The sequence below is a fragment of the Parasteatoda tepidariorum genome, chromosome 3, assembly GCF_982258835.1.
Source record: "Parasteatoda tepidariorum strain Cologne lab strain chromosome 3, Ptep-v5.0, whole genome shotgun sequence".
Lineage (NCBI taxonomy): Eukaryota > Metazoa > Arthropoda > Arachnida > Araneae > Theridiidae > Parasteatoda > Parasteatoda tepidariorum.
Genome location: NC_141757.1, coordinates 10,627,436 through 10,649,980, shown reverse-complemented (window position 1 = coordinate 10,649,980; position 22,545 = coordinate 10,627,436). Strand labels below are relative to the sequence as shown.

The 22,545-nt window shown below is 27.4% G+C and overlaps 1 protein-coding gene across 2 annotated transcripts; it reads left to right on the top strand.

The window, feature by feature from the left end:
* Positions 1-402: 402 nt before the first annotated feature.
* On the top strand, positions 403-20,906 carry LOC107449937 (putative phosphatidate phosphatase). 2 transcript variants are annotated; one of them, XM_087158769.1, is made up of 6 exons: positions 403-588; positions 5,359-5,522; positions 11,403-11,605; positions 13,356-13,476; positions 15,992-16,168; positions 20,477-20,906. In XM_087158769.1, exons 1-6 carry the CDS (start codon positions 531-533, stop codon positions 20,522-20,524), a joined length of 771 nt encoding a protein of 256 aa, XP_087014895.1. In that variant the 5' UTR covers positions 403-530; the 3' UTR covers positions 20,525-20,906. The 2 variants fall into 2 exon arrangements, with proteins under 2 accessions (XP_087014895.1, XP_087014896.1); XM_087158770.1 differs by lacking the exon at positions 403-588 and adding an exon at positions 1,965-2,071.
* Positions 20,907-22,545: the final 1,639 nt, after the last annotated feature.

Below are 22,545 nucleotides of genomic sequence, written 5' to 3'. Positions count from 1 at the left end.
CCTTATTCGATAATAATCAGTTACTGTAATAATCTACATTGTTATAAGTTGATTATAGAGACTGTCATGCCACCAATCTTTTAAAACCAAAACTAATTACCAATCCTTTATATATTTTTTTCCTTATATTTAACTGTTCTGAAACCGAAATTAATTATGGTGCTACTGCATCACATATATCATTTTCTATCCAAACCATTTACTTGATTTGTTTGAAAAAAGTATTTAGTCATGAAAATATTTAGAGAAACATATAAGGGTTCAGTTAAGGGTTCAGTTCAAGGCAACGTTTTCACTCTTGAGATAAAGGGAGGATAATCGCAACGTCATTGCTTGCGTCATAACTTACCCTGTCTATTCCATCATTTTAATCTATGAAAGCTACAAGCGCATTTATGAAGCATGGATCTGCAAAACGGATCGTCAAAATAGTACTCCTTTCCTTAAATGAAAACAAATGATTAAATTTCTTTAATTAAAGACTCTTTTTAATAGTTAGTGCTAGTCATTTATGTTTTGTCATTTTATTTATGCGTATGATGAATCTATTAAAAGGAATCGCTCATGTTATACCTTTTAGAACAATATGTAAGTTTCAAAAGTAATCAAATAGATTTTGAACTCCAAACACTTATATGTTTTGTACTAAGGTTAAAATATTTGATGTACCATTTTGTTACTTACAAATGGGAATTTAGAGGTTAAGAATTTTTTTTAAAAAATATTCTTTCTAGAGATTAACCTCTCACCCCTCATATAAACATATTGTTCAAGAAGACAGAATAAAATTTTGTATAAAGATATTATAAATAAGGTTACAAATTTCTCGCAACGTCAATTTGCGCGCAACGATAATTTCCTCGAATTTTCATTTTTTCCCGAAAATTGGGATATTTTCGTTTTGTGATCTGTTGCTCCAACTACAATCGCCAAGGTGCCAAATAGATTTTAAACTTGCAAATTTACAAAAAGCATACATGTTTGCCCGGGGATGGGTACGAGTTATACCTTTTGAGTTGATCCCTTTCTGTGATATTTTATCTAAAATTTTCTTCCGAGCCACTGCCCGGAAGTTTCTGAGACTTGCTGATCATTCTGCCACAGATCACAATACGGAAATCTCCCCTCAAATTCACAAATATTTCAAATGCAAGAGAATCGTTAACAATTTAAGATTTATTTTATTATATAAAACGTGTTTTAGAAGAGTTAGTACTAAAAATGTGCTGTCAATTTACACTTAAGTTTCAAAATTGACTATATATGTTCAACGTATTTCTTAAACTTGTTGTTTCCTTTTCTGAATAATGAGTTGAACATTAATATTGATTTAAAATAGTGATTAAAAAAAACTGTCACACTATTAAGTTTGATCAATGACCATTGATGCAAGCAGTTGTATATTCCGATCATTTTATTTAAAAAGCCAACCTAATTTTATGTAAAATGCCAGAAATATCATTGAGATCAAAGATAATGAACGACGAATACATTTTATCATATGCATTATTAGTTGCATTGATTCTATATGTATGTTTGGGGTTGGCAAGTTTTTGACACATGATGGTTTATACCATGGTTTTTACCGTCATGTCAAAAACCCCTCTATCAAAAACCCATAGTTTTGGTAAAACTGTATTTTTATTTGAGTTTAACTGCTTATAATTTAAAATTAATTCATTTTTGGGCAATGAAATTAGAAAAAAAGTTGTTAAAAGATATTTAAGAACAGATTCTTGCATTTTCCCCACATGATTATATCAAAACATACTATTTGATGTAAAATATTAGGATACTAAACAAAATTTTCAACATTTCCAAGCATCATTTTGTTTGGCATATTACATTACTGAAGAATGTCAAGTCATTCTTGACTTAGAGTTTGTTAGTAGTTACAAGTTTTGAAAGTTTTGTTTAGCTTATTTCTAATATTTAAGAAATGCCAAATTTTAAATTCTTCTTTTTAGTTCTTGAATTTATTAATAGTTCCAAGCTTTTTTGCTTGCTTATTTCTAACAATTAAGAAGCGCAAAATTTTGAATCCTTTGCAAATCAAGCTATAATGATAAAAGTAAGTATTGCTATTTTTAAGAAGTATATTACAATATTTCTTTATGAATGTATATCCTTCTATAAGAATGCATGTATATAATTGCAAAATCAATAGCAATCATTTACAACATTCATTTATCAAGGCAATTATGTGAAAATAATATATTGTCCGTTATATGCCATAAATTAAAGAAAACAGTAGGTTTTTGACGGTTTTTGCCAGTAAAAACAATGTTTTTATCACTGTCATGTCAAAAACCCAACCCTTTCTATCTATGTATGTTTATACATATGCATGTATATCTCATTCTCAGATATCTGTACTGTGTCAAAAGGACGCCCTTCTGCAGAAGAGAATTGCTTAATCCTAAGTTATCTCATAATTTATTTTCATTTGTATATTTTAAAATTTTCTTTCAGTGTTTAAAATCTTATAGCTTCCTCTAGGTTTGTCTGAACTCATTTTTTCTACACTTTAAAATTTAAATTAGTAATAAAGGAGAAAGAAAAAAAATTTCTTCAGTGGTGAAGTGTTTCTACCACTATAAAAATACAATGCTAATTCACTGCCAATTCGTAGGACATGTTAACTCGATTTTTATGGTGGGGCAGAGCTCATTCTAGGCAGGAAGAAAAAAATGGGCATTATTATTCTAAAAAGGCAATAATTTCTTTCTATGGGCTTTACATGTTCTATTAAAAAAACATTGTAAATTAGTAAAAGAATTTTTTTTTTTACTTTACTAAAAATAGCAGAGCAATCATATTAATTACTAATTTTTATTAATAAATTAGCATATATATATATCGAGTTAATGAGCTAATTAGCTTATTAATTTATTTAAAATGCATGCATATATTAATAAAATAATAAATGTATGTTTTCAATTGTCTGTAGTCAGGGTTGGCAGGTTTTTGACATGTGACAGTTTTTGACAGTTTAAACCATGGTTTAAACCGTCACGTCAAAAACCTCACTGTCAAAAATGTCGAAAATGTCAAAAACCTATATTCATATGTGAAATTTAATTAATACATAAAATTTATATATTTTTTATAAAGGATAGTGTTTCTAAATATGTTCTAGAAAAAATAAATTTAAAATTTTGAAGAAACACTTATATTTTGAATAGTAACCAAAATCTTGTACTTTTGAAAGCTCACATCTTTTGTAATATTATGCATTCATTTTCATGTGTTATTGAAAATCTGCAGTGATATTATTAAGAAATTTATTTATAACCAAATTTAAGTGTATAGTATAGATTATACTAAAAATTAGACATTTTTAAAGATAAACATTAGCAGTTTTGTACATTAGACATCTTTTAAAGAAAAATCTTTTTAATATTCTTTTAAATCTTCTTAATAATCTTTTTAACATAAGGCAATACAAATTTAAGTGCTTTCTGTTAAATACACAGAGTAGTTAGTGTCGATTTACAGTATATTCAGCCTATTCATTTAGTATGCTGAAAATTTAGTTTATCCAAATACTTGTGAATTTCATTTTGCTGAATACTATATACATAGTTTTGTTGAATTTCTAAATATTCAGCTGTTGAATAATTACTTCTTGCTTTCAAGATATGCATTATTTGTATTCTTAATACAAGTGGGGGGAAAAATTAAGTGGTAAAAATTGTTTTAAAATGATAAGTGTAATAATTATAAATAAATATAATAAACAATATGAATTATATTTATCATTATTCACAAATATAACTACTTTTAAATTCAAATTAACATACTGGATAATAAAGATATTCGGTATAACATTAAAAATTTTTTTCATACACTTGTATCAAGTTTGTATTTATACAACATAACTTGTAAGTTCCTTATAAATATTAGTTATATGTTCCTTATATGTCAAAAATGCATAGTAATAAACTTTTAATTTTCTTAAGTATCAAAAAAAAAATTTTTTTTTCTTTCAAAATATAAATATTTAAAAAAATTTTGTGCAAAATTTTTCTGCACATGCATTTGAATATAAATTTCTGAGATTTTAAATCTGTTATTTTACCTTAATTTTAATTAAAAAATATTTTAAAACCTGCTGATTACCTATAGTATAATTAAATTTCAATATAATGCATGGCAACTGTTGGTAGTTTTGAAGTTTATATATTTTTTTGGCAAACTTTAGTTTTTGACATTTTTGACGGGTTTTTGACGGTTTAAACCAGTATTATACCCTTGTCATGTCAAAAACCACTTTTTGACGTCAAAAACCCAACCCTGTCTGTAGTTATGATTTAATAATTAAAATGATTAATAATAATTATGATTTAATGATAGTGGAAGTAACTGCAAACTTTCAAAGACAAGTGCAACAAGGGGGTTGGATGGTAATTTTTCCTTTCCCATATAAATCTATGTATTGACAGCAATGACAAACTAAATAAAAAGAGTTGAAAATAACAAAAGTTTAAGAAATCCACTGTAGAGTTTAGGGGAAAATAAAGAAGGGTTGAGGAAAGAAAGGGCAAAAAGGGTATGGAGTCTATTACATCAGGGCACTAATTTGCTTCAGGGGCAACAGGGTGGATTCTTTTGACTAAAAGGGCAACAGGGTGCTGCACCCTGTTTACCCTGCCTAGAATGAGCTCTGTGGGGAGGGGGGGGTACCTTTTCATAGATGAAGGTTGATATTGTCAGTAACTTCTCACCATTGGTGACCCGGATGTGATGTTGACACACCTACTTTGACAAAAATTCCCGCTTTGATTTGAATATGCCTACTTCGATGAATGGTCTACATTGAAAAGTTGACTTGCTATTTGTGACTGCAACATTATCCACCTCCTCGCACTGTTGCTACTCGGTCTCGATCACACACAATGTTGGTCTGCTCATACTCGACTACCGATGGCAACACAGGAGCAATCACGATACTGAACTTGATACAGCTCTCGCGATCAGCAAAAGTGGTTCAATGATCTTAATACAGCTCTCCCGGCTTTTCACAAAACAGCAATGAATCAACTAGTGGTATCCGTTCATCGAATTCTATCACAGATACAATTCTGGTGGGGGTGATTCTACCACTATTAGAATACAATGCCAATTCACTAGTATATAAGACACGCTAACTCGATTCTATTTTGGGGTACCTTTTCATAGATGAAAGTTGAGATTGCCTATAACTTCTCTTCCACACGTGGTATGGCGTCCTCTAAATCAGATTAGTACGCCCCCTGCTAGGAATGGAATAATTCCCAATAACTTTATCCGATTCTATCTGACAAATTTCATATATGAATATTGTTATCTGATTTAAGTCACTTTCTATGCTTGTAGGTTTATTGTTTATGATTTGGAACAACTCTAGTTATGCAATTCAAGGTAATGAGAAGAATGTAGGGTTCTATTGTGATGATGAAAGTATAAAGAAATCTTACCATGGGGACTCTATTAATATATACATGCTACTTTTTGTCCTCTTAGGAGTTTTTGGTTTCATTGTAAGTATAATTCAGTTAATCTGTTTTCTTCTCAAAGGCTATTTTATTTTTACCAACTTGCTTTGCTTATGAGAAATTATATATTAATCACCTTCTCAAGTTTCCTATTTAAAGTATGTCCTATTTAATCATAATTTAATACAATCAAATGTGTTTTATGTAACCAAATTTGTCTGTGACTCATACTTTAATAAGATTCCAAAGAATGACGTTTGAAGTTCTTGGATTTGCTTAATTTATGAAAATATGTATCTTAATGGCCATTTCAAATTTACTATTCAAAATATGTCACATTTATTTAATATTTAATACACTAAAATTTGCTTTATATAACGAAATTTGTCTGTGAGCCATATTTTGATAAGATTCCAAGAAAGTGAATGTTTAAAAAAAAGTAATTAAAAAATCATTTTCATTGTAAGATGTCTACCTTATTAAGATCTTCAAAAAATGCATTATACATCTGGAGTGTCATCTGTTGGACAATTTGTGTTCTTTATTTAATAAAATGAATTAGATTTTTTTTTTCACTTTTTATAAGTGCTATTAAGATTAAGTTTCTCCAGAATTTTATTTATTCGAGTAAAAAAAAAATTTTTTTTTTAATATGAGCTATGCAAGCATTTTGAAAACCAAGGGAGAAATAAAAATGGTTATTAATAATGTATACATAAAAAATTAAGATAAAGCTGACATATCTAAATTTTTTATCATTATCAAAACCTAAAACCAGATCACTGACAATATATCAATATAAATTTGCTTTATAATGTCTAAAAGTTAATTAAATATTTCTTAATATATTAAATATTTCTTGATATATTAAATGTTTCTAAAAATTAATTATATATTTCTTTTCTCAAAACGTTAACTTTTAAGTAAATTTGGGAAAATTCACCTCATAATTAACCTAATGTTTACAGTTTTTACATTAAAACTGTACATTTAAGCACGCAAATCATTAAAAGCATATATATATATATATATATATATATATATATATATATATATATATATATATATATATATATATATATATATATATATATAATCCAATCTGTCCAATATATATATGTCCAAAGGATAATAAAAATATCCTTTGTTGCGATTTTGATTATTGGGAAATTCTGATTAATTTTTGTCTTTTTAGTAATTATCTTTACAATGGAAGGGATATCTTTCTTCAAATTAATGGAATACCACAGGGTTCTAATTATTCATCTCTCTTAGCTAACTTATTTTTGCATTATTATGAAAAAAATTTTACTCTGAGTATTAAATTTGTTTTTAGATATATTGATGACTTAATTATCTTTAATTTCCAAGATTTTACTGTTTTATTGAGTGATATATACCCTGAGGAATTAATCTTACTTCGTAATCATGATGATAATATTAATTTCAATTTTTTGGATTTGGGTATTATGAAAGTTGAAAATATCTGCTTTGTTGATTTATACGATAAAAGAAATGATTTTAATTTTAATATTACTAAACTAGTTACTTGGAATTCTAATGTTTCTAGGAGCATCTATTTAAATACTACTTTTAATGAAATGAACAGAATTAAAAGAATATGTAGTAATATTTATTTATCCAAAATACAAATCGATAAACTCTTTCAAAATCTGATAAAAAACAATGAATACCCAACTAATGTAATAAAATTTTATATAAAATCATTGAATTAATCGTATATTTTGGTGGATATATTTTCTAAACATTTTTTTTTTTTTTTTTGTTAATTTTTATGATTTTCCCATGTGCAAATCCATTTCAGGCCAAAATTATTTACTAAATAATTTCTTTGTTAATTTATGTAATTTTTCCATGTGCAAATCCATTTCGGGCAAATCCGTGGCTAAAATTATGTACTAAAATTTTTTCTTTGTTAATCTTTCCATGTGCAAATCCATTTCGGGCAAATCCGTGGTTAGAATTATTTACTAAAAATTCCTTTGCTAAATAATTTCCCTTGTTAATCTATACAGTTTTTCCATGTGCAAATCCATTCCGGGCAAATCCGTGGATAAACTGTTTGTTAAAAATTTCTTTATTAATTTATACAATTTTCCATGTGCAAATCCATTTCGGGCAAATCCGTGGTTAAAATTATCTGCTAAAATTTTTTCTTTGTTAATTTTTTCATGTGCAAATCCATTTCGGGCAAATCCGTGTTAAAAGTTATCTATTAAAATTTTTTCTTTGATAATTTAAATAATTTTTCTATGTGCTAATCCATATCGTGCGAATCCGCGGCTAAAATTATTTGCAAAGCAGGCAATTTATGTTTCTCTTTTCTATTTTATATTTTTTCTTAAATAAACATCTATCTTCTAAAACTATTTATGATCAATTTTAAAATTATCCAGTATAATATTACCTTGTGCACATCCATTTCGGGCCCATCCTTGGTAACTAACAAATCAAAACTCAGAATAACAAATCACTTCAGCAGTGCAGTAAGAACGACACTTAGAAACCCTTTCGTTACACTCAATTTGCGCTTTTGTTTTCATCTTTTGTTTTCATATTTTGTAATCTGGCAATCTTTCTGCGAAAACATTTTTAAATCATTCTTGAAAAATAACCGTCCGTGTAAGTTGTTATGATTTTGCTACTCGCTTTATAGTCCCCCCTTTTTAATGTTTTTTCTTTTTATTTTATTTTATTATCTGTTTTTACATGTTATATTTACTTTTTATGATCTATTTTTATGTTGTTATTTTATAAAATTTTTTTTTTTTTTTTTTTTGAGTGCTCCTCACACTATTGTATTAATATATTTTGCTTTGGCTTTATTGATACAATATCAGAAAGCACTCTGTTTTGCGGATATAATCGTGTGGGCTGAAGAAAAGATTATATCTTTTTTTTCCCGGTTTTTTAATTAACATTTCACTTTTTTTTTTTTTTTGTTTTTTTTTTTTTAATAAAATGTTGTTTGTTATTTTTTTTACTTTTTATTTCCCACCCCCTTTTTTTTTTTTTTTTTCATATGTCTATTATTTTTCTTTGTTTTATTCTTCATTTTGAACTTATATATATATATATATATATATTATGAAATGTTCATTTATTTATTGCCAAAAACATGAAGAAAAAAATTTTTTAAACAGATTACTTTTTAAAAATATACACAAATTGACTTGAAAAAAAAATTTATTTTTTATTTTTAATTATTTTCCTTCTCAGAAGATGAAAAACTATTTTCATCAGTATTCCATCATGTATTGAAGTTCTGCATCAGAAACAGATGTACTTATAAGCTCAGCCATTCCATTTTTGTTTCATGACTTTAATAGTTCAATATTGCTAACTTCATAGCTGCCAACTCTACTGGATTTTCCAGTAGACTGCTGGATTTTGCCAGTATCTCTTGGTCTACTGGTTTAATTCTCCTGGTTTTTGTACATTTTTGAAAATTCCCTAAAATTGAGTAAGTTTCTTAAAGAAGTCCCTATTGAAATAGAATTTTTGTATAGATTATTGTTTGCTTGCTTGAATATTTAAATAAGTATTATGCTAATACATAATGAAGTGAATCTAATTTATAGAAATCCGTTCAAGGCTTTTCTTTTTCTAAAAAAAAATTTTTTTTTTCAGAACTCTTTTTAAATTAATTAAAAAAAATCTTTTAACTGTCTTTTTGATAAATTAAATGCCTATTAATATTCGAAATTATAAGTAAACATAATACATAACATTTCAAGTATGTTTAATGTCAATCATAACTGGAAAATATGGCATTTTTTCTATTTTGATGACTATAAAAATTCCTAAAATTCCCTATGTGTAAAATATTTAGTACATCATGCAACAATTATCATGAAATTTATATTTTTTAAGATCTGCTGGATATTTTCCGATCAATGTTGGCAGCTATGTAACTTTTCACTTTAATCTGTTTCTTTGTGTTGAATGTATTAAACCATAAGTACTAAAAATTTGTTCTGTTGCTCTCGTCATCTTGTCAGATATCTCGTCATCAGCTCACATGATTATATCTGCAAAAAAGAGTGCTTTCTAACATTGTATTAATATAGCCAAAGCAGAATGTATATCAAAACGAGGAGTGTTGTGAGGAGCACCCAAGAAAATTGTACCAAAAAAAAGTACATATTAAATAAAAAAATATGCAAATTTTTGTTATATTTTATTTAAAATTTAATTTAAAATATTTTATTTTTCTTCTCTTTTCGCAAATCTTTATTATATTTTTTCTGTGTTTCCTTTATATTTTTAACTTATTTTATGTGTTTTATATACTTGCTGCTTATGTGCTGTAAGTAAAACTTATTATTTTTCTTCATTTTTCTCTCTTTTCTTTTTGTCTTTTTTGTACTACATATATATAAAAGCCAAAACATTTTAGTGCATTAGTTCTTAAAATGTACTTCTAACTTTTGTATAAATAATATTATAACTATGTTCAAATTCTAATTTACACTTTTTTAAAACGCTCACAGAAATGGCAATTTTACAATTGTTCTATCTATTGACAAACAAAACAAAGAATTTCAAAACAATGAAAAACTTTTACTTGAACACTTAAGGATTTTATTTAGAAGATTTTATTTAGAGGTTTCATGAATGATGTCACACTTTTTTTTCTGAACACTTTGGCACTAAATCTCATGGCGTTCTCCTCCCAGTAAAGGGATCTAGATTAGAATCCCAGCAATGGCGTGTTGATATGAATTCTTCTCCCGACTTATAGCAACCACAGTGCTGGCGTAAAATATTCTCAGTGGTAGACGTATCGTGGCGTAAAATCCCCTTGTCCTAATACTTGATTCAGGAGTTTCCTTGTTTTCTGGGTTAAATTCAAAATTGCAAGTTGAACATTTATAGTTGTAAATACAGAATTTGGTTGGCTCTTCAACGTTGGTTGTAAAAAAATATAAGAGAAAGAAAAGGGATCACAATTACACCCATATCTTTGTCACATGTTACGCTATATTATGCAAACATATGCTAGCAGTTAAACAGCAAACACGTTATAGGCTTTGTGCTTAGCTTTTTTAAAAAGTGCTTAAAGGTGCTATTTTTGATTTGCATTTTTTAAAAGCCCTATAAGGTGCTTTTTGTATTTGGAGTTTGTAAAAAGTGCTTAATTTTCTATCTTTTGAAAAGAGATTTTTTCTTTGCCGTGTCAATTGTCATTCTAAATTACAAAAAATGCATGATTTTCACAATTACACATGCAATATTTATAAGAAACTAGTTATTTTATGATGATCAAATAAAGTTTTTGAAAATGTTTTTAAATTTTACTGACTTTAAGTTTATAAATTAAGAGCTCTAAGCGATAGAAAAAATAATTTTTATTGCTGCACAGATCCTAGTTATGATTTATGTTTTTTGGAAAGTGATGAAAAATATGTTTATGTGCTTAAAAAGTACTTAAAAAGTTGATTATTTTATGTTTAAAAATCTGGCTGCGCGCCCTGTATACATTGTATTTCAAGTTCATAATGAAAATAACTTTTAGTGCTAGTGCTGTTAAATACTTGTTTTTATTAAATTCAAGTTGAGATTTAACTATAGATTTTACAATAGCAATACCTACGATTTTACAATAGCAAAATTATCTTTTTTTATATGGGGAGAAATATCCAGAAATTTACTTGTCATAAATGATTTTTATTTGAAGTGACAATTTTTGAAAATATTTTCGTACAATACTTTGGTGTTGATTTTTTGATATAATTTTTACTTTTCACAAAATTAAAATAGGTACCTCTCAAAGAGAGCCAGACAGACCCCTTTATATATATATTTGCTAAATCAATTATTGATAAAAGGGAAAAAGTGTTTTTTTTTTTGTCACAACCCTGTGATTGGGTACCTCCTGTTAATTATTTTAATTCTTTTCAGGTTAACCAATGTGTGCCTATTTTAGAGGAAGAGAAGAAAAAGAAAAGCAATTGTTTTTCTAACTATCACTTAAGAGATTATTATACTGGATTTCTTTTTGTGATAACCATTACAGAGGTTTTTAAATTTATATTTACTGAATTACGTCCTCATTTCTTTTATACTTGCATGCCTGATATGACTAAAATAGATTGCTCAAAAGGGTAAGGCTCTGACCACACATTATATATTTTTTCTTCTCAATTTTCTGGCTAGAGAGCGTTCGCCTCCGAATGAAGTTCGAATCCCAACGCTGACTGATCGATACGAATTCCGCATCCGACTTGCACCGACCACAGTGCTGACTTAAAATATCCTCAGTGGTAGACGAATTACAGGTTAGAGTCCCTTTGCCGTCAGGCTAACTGTGAGTGGCTTGTGTGGCTTTCATCTACATGTTATGAAAATTCAGGTTAGTTCCAGCAAAATTTTGCTTATTATATGATCCAGGAGTTCCCTTGTCTTCTGGATTGGGTTCAAAATTACAAGGGTATGGAGTTGAACATTGGTAGTCGTAAACCCAAAATTGGGTTGACTGTTTAACAATAGTTATGAAATTAAATAAAAAATAAAATATCCTGGCTACAACACTGCACGATAACATCAATAAGTCACATAGAATCAATCAGAGGTGATTGTATACCGGGTTTTTTGTATCATTCCTCCAGGTCTAAAAACTGGGAGCCTGAGATTTCTTCGTCGAATCCCGCGTATCTCAAGACCATCAATTTGTCCACGAATCAAAATTTATGTTCCAAAGAAATTTTCAAGGCAATCTAAAATTTAAAGTAAGAATTAAGTTCTACAATCTAAAATTTGAATTTTGAAACATTTGCTAAATTGTGTTAATGAGTCGTTTTCGTACACGTGACTCTTCCGCAATTTTTATTTTTTATTTGTCCAATTTTTATTGTTTTTATATTTGAAACTATGCTAAAATCTGCTAATATCGTGATTCATATTCTCTCGATTTTAATATCAAACATCGATTTTCTTATCTACCTGATTTAAAAGTTACTCATTGTGAATCATATTCACGCAATTTAAAAATTGTACATTGCAATTCGTATTTATGCGACTTAAGAATCCAATACCTCAATTTGTTTTTACAGGTTTTTGAAATCAATGTTGCTATTTGTATTCACAGAATCTAAAAATCATACATAGCGGTTTTTATTTATGGGATTCAGAAATCCAATATTGCTATTTGTATTTTCACATTCTTTAAGAACAAAGTTTTTTCTAATTTAGTTACTAAAAAAGTGATATTTTTTATTGGTAGGTAATTTATTTATAAATCTTAGTTCAAAAAATTATATTAAATATGAATAGTATGTAAATTGATATCTTGTTATCGAGTCTTTGCACACTGTTCAATTGTTTGAACTTTCAGGGTTTCTCACTTTGTATCACAATCCCCCAATGTAATGTTAAATTCTCAATTCAGTATGCCACAATAGGCATTACATATTTCCTAGTCCTATTACATCCTTCTTTTCACTCTCATGTGCAACTCTGCTGCATTTTGCAAGATATTCTCAATTTCAGGCTTCATTTTCCACGCTCTGAAATCAAACCGAAAAATATCTCGATCATTTTATAATGACTAATATAATCAAGAAAAAAGTTCTTTGTCAGAAACTAGTTATTTCAACATGATCATGTAAAGTTTTTTAAAATTATTTTGCATTCTTTGATGTATATAGTGGTTTAAAATATTTTTTGAATGCTTAGAAAGTACTTAAAAAGTGCTTATTTTTTGATGAAAGATTTGGATACACACCCTGATTACCCAAAATTGTATTCATATGCTTAATAATTGATTCGCTTAATGTTCTACAAATTCTTAATTACTTATGTTCCTGAGTTAAAATTATTAAGATCTTTGTTCAACTGGTGTGTTTTATTTTCTAGATTAGTTACAAGTTTTAATTGTACTGGAACTGGACCCAGATGGCTTGTAGATCGAGATATTTATAAATCTTTTCCATCAGGACACTCATCTACCTCAGTATATGCTTTTGTTTTCATAACTGTAAGTATTATACTTACACACAAACTAATGTTTTTTATAGAATAGAATTGCATATTAAGGAACAGTATAATTCTGTGTATTACAGATTTACCTTTTGATCGATGTTCAATTTCCAATTTTACTTTTATACCGTTCTTTTTTTAAATTGTGTATTACATTTAATAACTGTTGTGATTTAGAGACAGGCACTTAATTTTTGCATATAGCACATACATGTTGTATTAATAACACCAAACCTTGCAAGGCCAGACTCATAACTACACGGCAGCGGTATACGGTATAATACGTATTTAATTTTTTACAAAATGATTTCAAAATTAGGCATAAACTTGATTAAGATAATTTTAGCGGGGGTAATTGTTTATCAGGTTTAACATATCCTTCTTCTGGGTCTAATAACTAGCAGGGGATTTTTTCCGCCAATATTTTTTGTAGAATTCATTCGCAAATCTCAAGACAATTGATTTGTAGACTACCACGAATCAAAAACTTATAATTGGATGAAATTTTTAACTTTTGTTTAATCCCGTTAACACAAGATGTTTGCATACATACATGTGATTCTTCCGTCAATTATAATATTTGGAACTGCTTCAGAATCTGCTAATTTAATGATTTGTATTCACACGAGTTTAAAATCCAATGGCAGGATTCGTTCTCACATTTTTTTAAAATTCCAATATTGTGATTCCTATTGGTGCGGTTGTAATGTGAAACATTGATTTTCGTATGTATATGTGGTTTAAAAACTATGCATTGCTACCTGCGATTCGTATTCGTGTGATCTAAAAATTATGCATCAAGATTCATATTTTTGCGATTTAAAAATTCAATATCGCAACTGATATTTTCTTTTTTTTTAAAATACAATATCTCAATTCATATTAATACGATTTTAAAGTTGTGTTGTAATTCTTGTAAGAAGTAATTTTTTTTCTTGAATTACTATAAAGGTGTGATATTTTTCATTAGTTGGTCATTTAGCAGGGGTCTGTATAGGTTTTTCTGAGAGGTACCTATTTTGTGAAAATGTAGACATTATTTGTGAAAAATTAAAAATTATTTTAAAAGATCAACACAAAAATATTGATTTATCGTTTCTTAAGGGATACAAAAATAAAATTTTACTAAAAAATATTTTGTGAAACTACCATTTTTCCTAAAGTTGAATTTATGAAGATACCACTAAACGGTAGTAAGTTCGACCCGGACAGACCCCTTTTTAGTTATAAATGTAAATTCAAAAAATTATGTTAAATAGGAAACATATGGTATATAAATTGATATGGACTTTTTGCACAAATTTTTTTTAGGTTTTTTTTTCTGTATGTCATAATTACTCTAATTTAGTTTAAAAGTAAGTAGTAAATTAATTACAACTTTTGTTGAATGATATAGACATAAATTAACAATTTCATAATTTAGTATTTTTAATTTTTTTATTATTATTTTGTATATTATTTGTTTAAAATGTTTTAAAGGATAAAAAATAAATTGGTAAAAATCAGATAAGTGAATGGTATTATTGTTTGGTTTATAAAATTTAATAATTAATATGGTAGTTTTCTGTAAATTCTTAAAATGTTTGTATCCTTATGGCAGAATTGCAGCCATTCGGATGCGTTGTCGCAGAACATTACTAAGCGCTTGCAGAAAAAATTTTCTTTTGAAAAGTAAAAAAAATTTGTTTTTTTTTTCTTCTGCAGAAATTTACGCATAAAATATGATTTATGCGTTTAGATAATCACTTTTTTACGTAAATCGATGTAATGTTTTGATTGTATTTTCGGCAGTTATTGATATTTATTTTCTCCTGGTTTTTAAATCATCCCGATATATTTCAAACAATATGAAAAATTCGAATTGTGCATTTCAGTATTTATTTTTTAAGGCAATGGTTCTATCGATTTTTTGGCAGTTATTGCTATTGATTTCTCCATAGTTTTTAAATCTGTTACTTTTTTATAGGGTATTATTTATTACAACAGCCGAATCCCGAAACGAAACACGCATTTGGGTAACCCCTTTTAGAGGAGTCCAATTTGCATCATTTTGTTGTCCATCTTTTTTTTCGGCAAATAGTACTGCGGATTTCATGATTTTTAATTAGTTTTTTTTTCTTCCACTGATGATTATTTACGAAATGCGAAGATTGAAATAATTAGCGCGTTTCTCCCCCATCAAAATACGAGAATATCACCCATAATGTTAGAATGAAATATTATATGTTCAATTAAAAAAAATTATATGCAGTTTTTTTTTTTTTTTTTTTGTAAACACACTGTTTTTATTATTTTAAATTAGTAACATATATGTTTTTTAGTATTAAAAGTATCTTGCAGAAAGATATTAATGCTAGAATTCTGTCGCAGATAGCTTGAAAAAATTCTGTTTGTATAATATTAACTGTCAACATATCGTTAGAAAAAAATTCATTGTTTTGTAAAATCTGATGAATATTTTTTTCTGCATTCTGATGTATATTATTAATAGTTTATGGATATTCATTTTGCAGCTTTTATTATGTAAGAAGAGGAAATCTTCTAAAAGTGTGTGGTGTCGCAGATTTGTTCCTATTTTATTTTTTATCTGGGCAGTAATGTGCTGCATGTCAAGAATACTTGATAACAGGCATTTTTGGTGGGATGTTCTATTTGGTGTTTCCATAGGCATTATTGGTGGTTATATAATGGTAAGTTTAATTTTTCTCAAAATATTTTATATAGCAGTTATTCAGAGATGATTGTGCTGTGGAAAAAAATCCTGATTCCCGGATTTTTTGCAAACCGCAATCCGGAAGTTTCCAGAAATCCAAGGATCAGCAGTTTCAAGAAATCATCTATCACATTCATGTATAAAAATTTATACATAAAAATTCTTATTTTATTTAAAAAATATTAGAACAATAATTTATATTTGGCATCTCTTTTATTTGTTAATATTTTTTCTGGTAGAATAATAAATGTGATTAGAGATAAAAGTAAACTTATAAATAATTATTTGTTTAAATTATGCTGCATATAATTTATTTAGAATTTCATGAATAATTTATTTAGAATTTCATCATTGTGAAAATATCAATGATTTAAATTTATGAAGACATAAATTTTTTGAAATGTGTCATTAATGATTTTATTCAAAGAATTTTCAGGATTTTCGAATTGGGCTCACAATTACCCCTGAGTTATTGAAATTCATAAATTTAACAGAGAGATGCAAATGAATCATTTTCAAATTTTTTGTTATGCAGTATACTCTCGATATCTCAAAGTTGAAGGGACACTAAAAAAGTTTCGAAATAGCACGTTTTCGAGATGACCAGTTCAAAACTAAATATGTTCTAAAAAGTAAAAAAATATTGATTTTAAAATATTACTAGTAATAATAATTTTATTTTTAAAAGTAAGACAAGAGCAATAATTAATTAAATGGAAAAGAATTGGTTTACAATGAATTTACACGATGATTTTTCTGAAAAAATTCATTTTATATTTCGAAAAAAAAAAATTTGGCATAGCAAAGTTCTGAGAAGAAATTTTTTGACATAAAAATTCAAATTAATATTAAGTGGATACATAGTGCCCTAGGAGAAAAATTTTTTCTTTTCTTTTGACATAACAATGTTTTTGAGATATTGAAGTTTCAGATATTGAAACTATACTGTATTTCTGTATGTGTTCAAAATTTTCACATTGCAAAAAGTTTTTTTTTATCGTGCACTTTTAAAAATTTATGAAAAACTAATCCATATCAATTTCAAAAGCATAAATGCTGAAAATGGATCTTCTAATGTAGTCCATTCGAGAGTCGATTGTTAATTCATTTTTGTTAAGTTGTATGCTATGTCAATTGAAATTGCCATCTAAGTCTTTAATACATAATAATTTATTTTTTATAGGAATATTATAAAACAATAAAATATTTTTGTGTTTTTTATTTTTAACTAATAATAAATAGTTACGTGAAACAATGAGTTAACCATAGAATGTTTAGTCTTCAGTTTATTGCTGATTTTTTTTTGTTGAAATTAATAAAATAAGCAGTTCCATGTTTAATGCTTCCACATTTTAAATTAAAACATGCATATTTAATAATGAATTTCAATTAAAAAGCTACATTACAAAACTATATGTATATATAGTGAAACCTCACGTTACGGACACTCCTACAAAATGGACACCTTTCACTATGAACATATTTTCAATTCCCTTTGCATCTTTTGTGAATAAACCATTAAGTACCCTCTCTGAAAAGCGTACACTCCCATGACCAGACAGTCAGTTATTCCTTGAAACGATTTCTATATCTTCAAACCATACATCAAGTCTTCTAAATTTGAAAAAAAAAAAAAATTCTGCTTTTAATTCCTAGAAGAAAAAAAACTATGCAACTTTCCATTTTTAAAGCATATAAAATTGGTGTGTTATCCATAACTAAAAATATTGTCTAGCTATTTCACCACCAATGAATCAATCATTCTCCTGTCTCTTTTCTTCATCTTTGCAAAGAAAGGATAGGGGTTAGGATGGCCTGGTTGGTAGAGCACTGTGCCCATGTCCAAGAGGTTGTGAGTTCGATTCCCGCCAGCCGATGACTCCTTGTGTTGTAAAGGGTGTCACGTTAAAAATGCCATGTCACAAAGTCCTTCATGTTCCCATAACAAGTCATACCTCTGTGTGTACTGATTCAGGAGTTTCTTTGTCTTCTGGATTGGTTCAAAATTACAAGGTTGCGGAGTTGAACATCAGCAGTCGTAAACCCCAAATTGGGTCTGCTGTTCAACCACGGTTATAAAATAAAATTATGAAAAAGGGAAGGATAGAAAATTATACTGCACATTGGAAATATTTCGAATTCCTGCATCTTTTGATATCTTCACCTGGAGAACACAGGTTATAAGATTCCACAAGTGGAAATGGCGCTCATAATTCCTCTTCCCCGCTGAAAATTTCTTTCTTCTGCTAATCAATTTAACCTCCATATTTATAGAGCAAAAATCTAGTCTTTGAGGTATTCATATAAACCAAACACATTTATTCAGATACTTGATAGATGATGGATATTGAATGTAACAACGCCGTAGGGCTTCATGCCTCACATATATTTTCTGCTGCTTTTTTTTCTCTGAGCACTGTAGGAGGTTTGCCTTCAAAAGTTTTACGACGTTTCTATCAAGTGATGTCAAATTAAAAGTGTCTATTCTTTATTATATGACTAATTTGAATATGGGTGTAAATAGGAAAAACATATTATTTTCTTTGCAGCTACACCTAAAATTCTATGTCTGCAGGGTACGTTGCATTTTTAAAAAGTGCTTAAAGGTGCTTATTTTTGATTTATGTTTTTTAAAAGCCCCTTAAAGGTGTTTTTTTTTATTCGGTGTTTGTATTAAGTGCTTAATTTTCTATATTTTAAAAAGAGATTTTTTCTTTGACATATTGATTGTCGTTTTAAATTACAAAAAATGCATGATTTTCTAGATTTTCTCTGCAATGTTAATCAGAAACGAGTTACAATTTTATTGATTTTATGTTTATAAATTAAGAACTTTAAACGATAATAATACAGTAGGGAACCGATTGTCCGGAACGATCGGGACCATCGCTATTCCGGATAACTGATTTTTCCGGTTTTCTGAATCGCTACAAAAAGCCGTTTTTTTATAGTTAAATCCAACTAAAAAAAATAATATTTGGAAATAATCTTAAAAAGAAGAAAAAACGAAGTATCCAAAATGATAGTTAGGTAAACATCTTTCCAAAAAGAAAGAATCTTAAGAGGGAAAAAAAAAACATTTTTAAAAATGGCGGGAAAATTTATCGAATTTCGTTCCGGTTTTTCGGTTTTCCGGTTTTCTGATTTCCGGATAACGGGTTCTGTACTGTACTATAAAAAAATAATTTTTATTACTGCACAGATCCTAATTATGATTTCTTTCTTCTTCTTTTTTTTTTTTTTTTTTTTTTTTGGAAGAGGATTAAAAATATTTTTTTCAATGCCTAAAAAGTACTTACAAAGTGCTTATTTTTTGTTGAAAAATCTATCTACGCACCCTGATATATCTATCAAACTTTTTGTATTGAAAAATATTTTTTTAAGGTTTCGATGTAATCAATGTAAAAATTATTTTAGATTTTATAATTATTTCTATAATATTGCAATAATTCTAAAAACAATTTATGTCATTAAACTTCATTAGTGTAGCCTTAATCATACATGGACATCTTTCGTAAGTGGACAGTTTTTTTTATCCCAAGCATGTCCGCTGAACCGACCAAGGTTTCACTGCATATCTATCTATATATCATTGTGCAAATTGGCATATTCTGTTTTAAATTGATGAACACAACATCATATTTGAGTGAAATATTTGTTTTTCAGGCTGTGAAAGTAATATATTGTTTTAAACTTTTGTTCTTGCGTCATGTAAACAACACTGAAAATATTTCCTTTCATTATAAAGGTTAAATTTTCCTTGATACGATACGACTGCCATTAAAGAAATTCATATTCTGAATTTATGCTTCTTTGCTTTTCAGGCTCTCTTTTTTAAAATTCCTACTATTAGTTCACACTCTCTAATATATCTTGTTCAAATTTTCAATCTTAAATTTTCAATTACTATCAAATTTTCTTCAATTACTTCAAATATAATAAAATTTTCAAAATACTTTTTATTCATCCACTCAACTTCAAATACATATTTTTAAACTTGTAGTGGAATGACACTTGATGTTAATACAGTTTTTTCAAATTTTTAATTCATTAATTAAATTTTAGTTTTGTATGGGAGAAATTTTTTTTAATTATTTAATAAAAAGTAGCTAAAATAAAATGTGTCTTTGTTGACTTAAATAGGAATTGACTTTAAAAATAATTTTTTATATCACTTGTTCTATTTTTCTTTTGCTTTTTCAATCTCTGAAATAAATGCATTGTTTTTAATTTATGTTCTTGTGCTATGTAAACAATGTTGACAATATTTTTCTTCAATTTAAAGGCCAGATATTCCTTGAGAAGAGCTCGCTCGCATCGCAAAACAACATGATGCTGCTTTTTATATTTGTTACAAATTTATGGATTCATTCATGAAAATTTTTTCCTTCCTTCAAAGATTTATAGAAGATGTTATTTAGCTTTATTGTTGTTAAATATTTATATTGTTATTTATCAAACTGTTCATCTATTGAGTCAGAAAATTTTACAAAATTTTTTTATATTATTAATTTTGGAAGTTTCACTTATGAGCTGGAAAATGATGCAACATGATTCTTATAATTGTTTGTGATATTTTAGTGTTTGCTTGTTTTGAAATTAATGCTTGGATAAATTATATTTTGTTATTACACAATTTATTTTGTTTTAGTTTGTATAAATGATCTTATTTTGATAAGAATTGTAAAAAAAAAAAAAAAAAAAAGATAAGAAAATGTTGCAATATTTAAATTGACATTGATGGAGAAAGGGGTGTAGAGATCATCAGAGGAACGAACAAATTTGTGTTTATTTATTTATTTAATTTTTTTGTAACCATTCTTCGTATTATTCACATTTCTTAAATTTAGAAGTTTGCTTTGAGCATAACCACTTGCTTAAACAACGAAAATTGAGTAAAAGTAGAACTATCAATTACATCAAACTTTTCGTAATTTCTGTGAATTTTAATTTTGACTGTAGAATTAAGTAAAATGTAGTTTAATATTTTGTTTAATTAATACTTTTAGTGTATTTTTTTGTCCAATTTTTAAGCATTGCCTTATTTTTAAAAAAAAATTTAGGTCTAAGATTCTTTCTCTAATTTGCAATATTCTTTTCTCTTTTTCTCACCAATTATTTTCCTATTTTTTATATAATTAAATCACCATTTTTTATAAATAAATCACCAGCTCATATTTATCGAATTATCACAAATTAGGAATGACCTACTAAAAATTTGGTTAAAAACAATAAAAAAATCTTCTGTAATGATGGCAAAAAAAGGTAGGAAGCCCTTCCTTCTCGCATTTTCTTCATTCTTGTCGAAAATAAATACTTATGTGTAAAGATTCTCTGCTATAAGTTACAGGAATTACCCTGTACAAAATATGAAAACTGCTTGTTTTTACCCTATTTTATTTGTATAATAATACCTAGGAATACTATTCTGAATTTTTTTTCCTTTACTGTTACAGTTGAAACTTTCTAAAAATTATTTAGTCCTAAAATCTGCACCTTTTTAAATTTTCTTTGTAACAGTTTTTAAATATTTGTGTGTTCTATTTTGTTGATATTTTAGTTTTTACTAATGTTTTGTTTAAAGAAATGTATTAAAATATTATATAACGCTTAATACATGTAACTAACAGGGGTGATTGTGCTCCGGAAAAAATCCGGATTTCCGGAATTTTCGCTAACAGTGATCTGGAAGTTTCCGGAGATCGAAGGTCCAGACGTTTCAAAATATCATTTATCACAGAAGTTTCCGGAAATCAAAATTTCAAAGGTGGAACTTAAAAACACAGTTTATTTTATTTGTTTGTAAGGGAGAGCCAGAGAGATACTTTATAAGCTTATATTCATGATTAATATTCATTTTTTATCAGTAAATAGTTGTTATAATCATAAACTCAAGAAAGAAAGACATATTTGTAAATTTTAATTACTTCTCCAGGTCATCATAGCTATGAGTAAATGGTGTAGGTATGTGTAAAATTTTAAATATATTTTAAATAAACTAAGAAACATAGGAAAAAAACCTTGTTTAAATTTTTTTCAATTTAAATTGTTTTTTGTTTTTTTTAACTCAAGAAATTTTCCGGAATTTTGACTTGGGCTCACAATCACCCCTGAACTAAGCACTAAGTATACTTTGTGCAGAAAATGTCTCTCAATATCATACCTTTTTCTGTTATTTACAAACAAACATTCATGTGTGGATGAAATTTGCTTTGTAATGAATGCGAAAGTAAACCTTCTTATACGTAATCTAGATGTTAATCTTTCTATGCAGCTAAATAAAATTAAAGTTTAATTTATTGTTAGGAATTTTAAGATTAAGTAAGAGGAAACAAAATTTTAAAAAATAAAAAG

What these genes read in the sequence shown, in the direction of transcription:
- LOC107449937 (XM_087158769.1), top strand. Translation starts at nt 531, where the DNA reads ATGCGTATGATGAATCTATTAAAAGGAATCGCTCATGTTATACCTTTT. An exon ending in AAAATAGATTGCTCAAAAGG is followed by an intron (nt 11,606 to 13,355) that starts GTAAGGCTCTGA and finishes TTTATTTTCTAG; the next exon opens with ATTAGTTACAAGTTTTAATT. An exon ending in ATGCTTTTGTTTTCATAACT is followed by an intron (nt 13,477 to 15,991) that starts GTAAGTATTATA and finishes TTCATTTTGCAG; the next exon opens with CTTTTATTATGTAAGAAGAG.